At 38.2% G+C, this 5,707-nt stretch overlaps 1 protein-coding gene across 1 annotated transcript; it reads left to right on the forward strand.

The window, feature by feature from the left end:
• Positions 1-354: 354 nt before the first annotated feature.
• On the forward strand, positions 355-2,500 carry nkx2.7 (NK2 transcription factor related 7). Its single transcript, XM_079383504.1, has 2 exons — positions 355-898; positions 1,802-2,500. Exons 1-2 carry the CDS (start codon positions 589-591, stop codon positions 2,317-2,319), a joined length of 828 nt encoding a protein of 275 aa, XP_079239630.1. The 5' UTR covers positions 355-588; the 3' UTR covers positions 2,320-2,500.
• The last annotated feature ends 3,207 nt before the right edge of the window (positions 2,501-5,707 follow it).

Here is a 5,707-nt window from a genome sequence, read left to right on the forward strand (position 1 = left end):
TAGGCCCTAGGCTATTTATTTCCACTTGGAACAGCCCTTAATAAATTAACTTCGTTTTGTAACCCATGTGAAATAATATTTTTGATTAAAACCAGTTAGGCTAATGTAACAACCTGAAGTAGCTTACATTGTTCAATTAGTCTAGCCTAAATAGTGTGCACTATATAGCTACAGTAGTCTATATTAAATGTCATTTCAATCACAGCTTCTCTGATTTGGAGGCTTTTATTAAACAACCCAACACTGTTGTGAAATGCCTGTTGTGAGTTGGGACAGGTGATGATAGGAGGCATAGAATGGGAGGGGTCAATCTGAGATAAGGACGCTCTCTATTAGATAAGAGCGCTTCTCTCCACACCTTAATAGCAGAAGATAGAGGCGACTCTCCATCTAATGCTGCTTCCACGAGGAGATACACATATATAGCCTATACGTCAAACAGCTCTAAAGGCGATACGTTAAGGAGAATTTACTACAGTTTACCTGAGGACCTCTGTAGGAACGAAGTCAACGGATGTTGCTTTGAATTTGACAAGGTGAAACGAAGAACCTTTCTTCTAGCACCGAACACCAATCTGCCGCGCAGCGATGCTTCCGAGTCCTGTAACCTCAACTCCGTTTTCGGTAAAAGACATCCTCAAACTGGAGCAGCAACACGCTCTGAACCCCAACGGATTCATGGGTGTTGAGCAGGACACTGTCCCGCTGGAGTCGCTTCAGCTTCAGTGCATGCAGAGCACACTGAGCCGGAGCCTGGATCTCCTCTACAGCCCCGACAAACACAGCCTGGCCGCTGGGGAACAGGTGAAATGCGCCCTCAATTCAGACGACTTTGACATCGTCAGAAGCTCCTGCGGATCTCCAACGGAGGAGGAGATGGACCCGAGCGAAGAAACAAGTAGGATTTTTATTGTTAGTCTGCTGTTCAGTCATTGCAAGGTGAAGGGTTTGATTTTAAGTCCTTTGCGTTAAACAATCTAAGTGTTTTTGTTACAACCAAAAAAGTTTTTACTGCCTGACACTCAATTCTAAAGTTCCACAACAAACATTTACTATTTTTTTAAATCATTAATTTATGCATATATCTTAAAGAATCAAGAAATCAATGCACTGATGTGAGAAACATTTTTCTTTCGTCGTATTTTTTAAAATCTTATTTCTAAAGGATAAAAACAAGTGGTTCAGTGGTTCCTGATAAGAAGATTATTCACTAAACCTATATGGTCCTGGCTGAAGAAAACATATTATTTAGGCCTAATAAATATAGCCTAATGTATTAAAATCTTATCATTGGCTCTAAAACCAAATTACTTCTATAATATGTAATATAACAAACACAAATTGTGCTGTAACCACGTGACTTTATTTTACACGCCATTTATATTTTGCATGGGCATGCTTTTGCATTTCAAGTTGACTGCTAAATTCTAAAACAATGAAAACGATATTAGACATCCAATTGGATGTAGAATGATTATTGTTGTTGTTGTATTTATTAATCCCCTTCATTCAATGTCATTTCATACCGCATTTATAAGCATTTTATATTTGAAGAGCTCAGATGCAAAAGCCTCTATAAGTGCAATCTGAAATTTTCTTCTAAATTAGCTTCCTCTTTTTTTCTCAGGCTCCTATATTTATGTTCAGTTATTTCACTTTAATGGCATTGACAAGAACCTATTCATTGCCATTAAAATGAAATCACTGAACCCACATGAGAGCCTGAGAAAAATGCTCATTTTAGAAGAGGCTTTTGTATCTGAATTCTTCATTTATTTATTGTATTTTTTTTTTCAAATAGGTATGTGTCCATTTGACGATTCCGGTTATAATGGTAGAAAAGAGGAAACACCGGGGGAGAAACCGAAGCAGAGGCTGCGCAAGAAACCTCGAGTGCTCTTCTCTCAGACTCAAGTGTTTGAGCTGGAAAGACGCTTCAAGCAGCAGAGATACCTGTCAGCACCCGAGCGAGACCACCTGGCTCACGTGCTGAAGCTCACCTCAACACAGGTCAAAATATGGTTCCAGAACCGGAGGTACAAGTGTAAGAGACAGCGCCAGGATAAAAGTCTGGAGCTGGCCGGCCCGCGGAGGGTGGCGGTGCCCGTGCTGGTGCGAGACGGCAAACCCTGTCATGGAGCTCCGTACAATGTCACTGTGTCATATCCCTACAATAACTATTACAACAGCTATGGAAATAACCCATACCACTGTAACTTCACTTCTGTACCACCGTTTGCCAACACAAGTCAAATGCCCAACCACTTTGTGGATATGAATTTGACGACGGGAGGTGTTGATGGGATCAGAACTTGGTGAGACCATGGCATCAGTCCTAAAAGAGAAGATTTTGGATTAAGACTATTTAACCGAATGGCACTGCTGAGGGAAATACACTGTCATGTCCTATAGGCTAAATTGTTGTCTGATTTTATATATTTTTTTGTTTTTATATCTGTGGTTTACACAACAAACAACACCAAATAAAGACTAAATATTTAATAACATTTAGCTTGAATGAGAATTTTGTTTTGTTTTTTTTTCCCCTAGGAAAGCTAAATTATGCCAATTAAGGCGTTTATCTTGAGATGTGTTAATTGTTAGCAGATCCCCGACATATAACGATTTAACATATCAATCAAACGGAAATAAAAATACCACTGGTGTCTGCGAGTTAAAATGTTACAATCTTTGATATAAAATAATAGTTTTTTTTACTGTATTTTTGTACAGATTTGATTTCCTTCCTCAATGTGTTGCAAAAAAAAATCCACCGAACACAACACTTTGGTAATAATAATACAAACTGTTTGGCAGTAGGCTATTTAACCTTAAAATCATAAAAAATATTAAGTAAAATATGTAGTCATTAACTATGCTAGGTTTTCAAATGTATTTAGGCCTATTTATTAAGTTATTTATTAATTCGGGCTATTAATAGGATTGTTTTTGTTTTGTTTTTTACATAAGAAACAAAAATAATGCTCGTTAGGACTCTTGCAGTTATATTAACTACAGCAATCGCACGGTTTACTGTAAACTAATTCGACCCTTAAATTGTGTTTCGTTGGTAGGCCTATAGCCAGTTAACTCGGTCATATTAAATATTTTAGAAAAATAAGAAAGAAAGAAAGAAAGAAAGGAGTTTATATATGAAATGTTTTAGGCCGCTTGAAAAAAAAACACTTAATTATTGTCTCTTTTTCCATTTTTAGCAAGTTATAGAATAATAATAATAATAAACCTAACAAAAAACAACAACGACAAGTTCCTAAATTAGTGATTGTTCTATTTTCCTAGGGCGCATGATATGCTACTGGCTTTCAGATTGAGAGTAATTTGAGAGTAAAAAGGTTTATACTTTACGAATAAATACTATTCAACGCGAATTTATTTTAAGATTTAAAATAAGTCAAATCGACTAAACAGAGTGACAAACGTGAAGTTAAGCAAGACGCTGCAAGTCGCTGTAATATCGTAAACTAAACCAATTCAATTATCTCCCGATCTTAACGCTTTCCAATGAGCTTGTCATTACACTCACATTAGCCAAACAGATAAAACAATTGAAGAGACGTGATAAGTCAGAGGACCCAGGATGCAGCGCTGAGAGTAAACAGAACCGCACTCTCTCAGATCTGTCAAGAAAACGATTCAAATCAAATCTGACTGCGAGCATGCTATAGATCTGATAAACTAACCCTAGGAGAATGTTTACAAATATGCAGCTTCAGTAGTGGAAATCTCATCATTGAATTTCGTACAGAATTAATTCTGCTCATTTAGATATTTCCTGAAGGTGCTTCTAGGGACTGTTTTTATGGCATGTTTCACCTATAAACTCAATTGACACACAACTATAAAATACAATAGTAATTATCATAAATATATAGGCCTATATATTTATATCTCTACGAGTGTGTTTTATGAGGCAAGGTTTGTGAGATGTGAAATGGCTCTTTCTGAATACCATAGTAGAGAGCCTTAATGAACAGACTATTATGAGCAATCAGAAATGTTTCACTGATGCTGGTGAGGGAGAGTAACTTCAGTCCTATCTTAATGGGCAATTTATTTCCTGTTTAAGACTGTGTTGGATAGAACCAAGGCAGAGATGGAAAACTCTCTCAAGAGTCTCGTCAGCGCTGAGTTCAGATAAGGGAAGAGTATGTGGCTCGGAGCAGTATTTAGCAGATTGATATACGTAGCTAAGAGCAGTATTTAGCAGCAGGCAGACATAGTGGAGACTACGACCACTTCAAGAGATCAGATAAGATGTGTGTGTGTGTGTGTGTGTGTGTGTGTGTGTGTGTGTGTGCTTGTCGGGGTCTCGGTGCTTATATACAAATGTACTGAACATTTATATGAGATTGTGTGAGGCTACAAGTATACATGCAAATGAATGAGAAGTAAATGTGTTGCGTTGGAAGTATTGTCCACTGCGTTGCAGGAAGAGATCTGATCAGAGACTTACTCAGTGACAGACAGTGTTAAGACACAGGAGGCCTGGATCTTCACTTCTGGCTTGTCACTCTGGAAGACACACACACACACACAAAAAAACTAAAAAAAACTGGTTCCACAGTTCTGAAGGAAGTGGAAACTGGCTGAAGGGCTAAAGGTTAAGCTGACTTCATTCCATCGAATTATTTATGAAATGGTGAAACCGCAAGAGGAGTCACTGGACGGAAATGTTTAAGTTGGTCAAAATTTATAATGTATCTCTCGAATACTGTAACCTATACTAATCCTGCAGGATCAAAATACAAAACGAGTCAAAATTACGAAGACATTCAATAACTCTGCGCTACATTTTTAATTTGAACTAATATTTAGGTTTATAAAAGTGTTTATCTTTGATCACACGAGTTCACAAAGGACATACGCAATTTAGGAAGAACTGTATCAGAATGTTAAATCGCTAATAATAGGACTGTGAAAAACAACAAGGCCTCTGAAGCTACTGCTGGAACTTGTTGGAGCACACAAGAAGTTTTAAACAAGACAGGGAGAGTGGCAGCATTTAAAGAGACTTGCTTAACCACAGCTCCACAGAACGTCTTCAGCACTGAGGTAACGTGAGGTCTGTGAGGACACGGACTGTGCTTTTTACTACATCGGAAGAGATGTTTTGGACATTTTGTCTGCTTAAAGACTAGACATCTATAGAAAAGACTCTCATGCTCCCTAACAATGCTTATGCTACACATCTGTCCACACTTAAGAGACATCACTCAACTGCCTCCACATATAAACACACTCTTCTCCCCTGGCAAGACACACGCAAACTGAGCAGAATACCAGCAAAACTGCATTTTAACAATCTTGATGTCAAAAAATGCTTATTTAAGATGCATGTTGTGAAACTGACTGTCGTTTGCTATTTCACCATCTCACCATCAAAGATACTAAAATTAGTCCCACTGAATTTGAACTGAACTGTATGGGCTGCATTTCCCAAAAGCACCGTAAGCCTAAGTTGATCGTAGCTCTATTGGTTTCAATGGGTCTTACGATGCTTTTGGGAAATGCAGCCCTGGACAGTATATAAGAAATTTCTGCATGCAGTTACTGTTTGCAGTCGCCTACAGAATGCAGATTCGCCCCTCACCTTCCACATCTTGTAAAAATGACCCCAGTGGGGCTTTCATTGTGCACATTTGTGGTGAGTGAGTTGCTTTGATGCCTCATTACAGAGCAAGCTGGG

The sequence above is a fragment of the Barbus barbus genome, assembly GCF_936440315.1.
Source record: "Barbus barbus genome assembly, chromosome: 28".
Classification (NCBI taxonomy): Eukaryota; Metazoa; Chordata; class Actinopteri; order Cypriniformes; family Cyprinidae; genus Barbus; species Barbus barbus.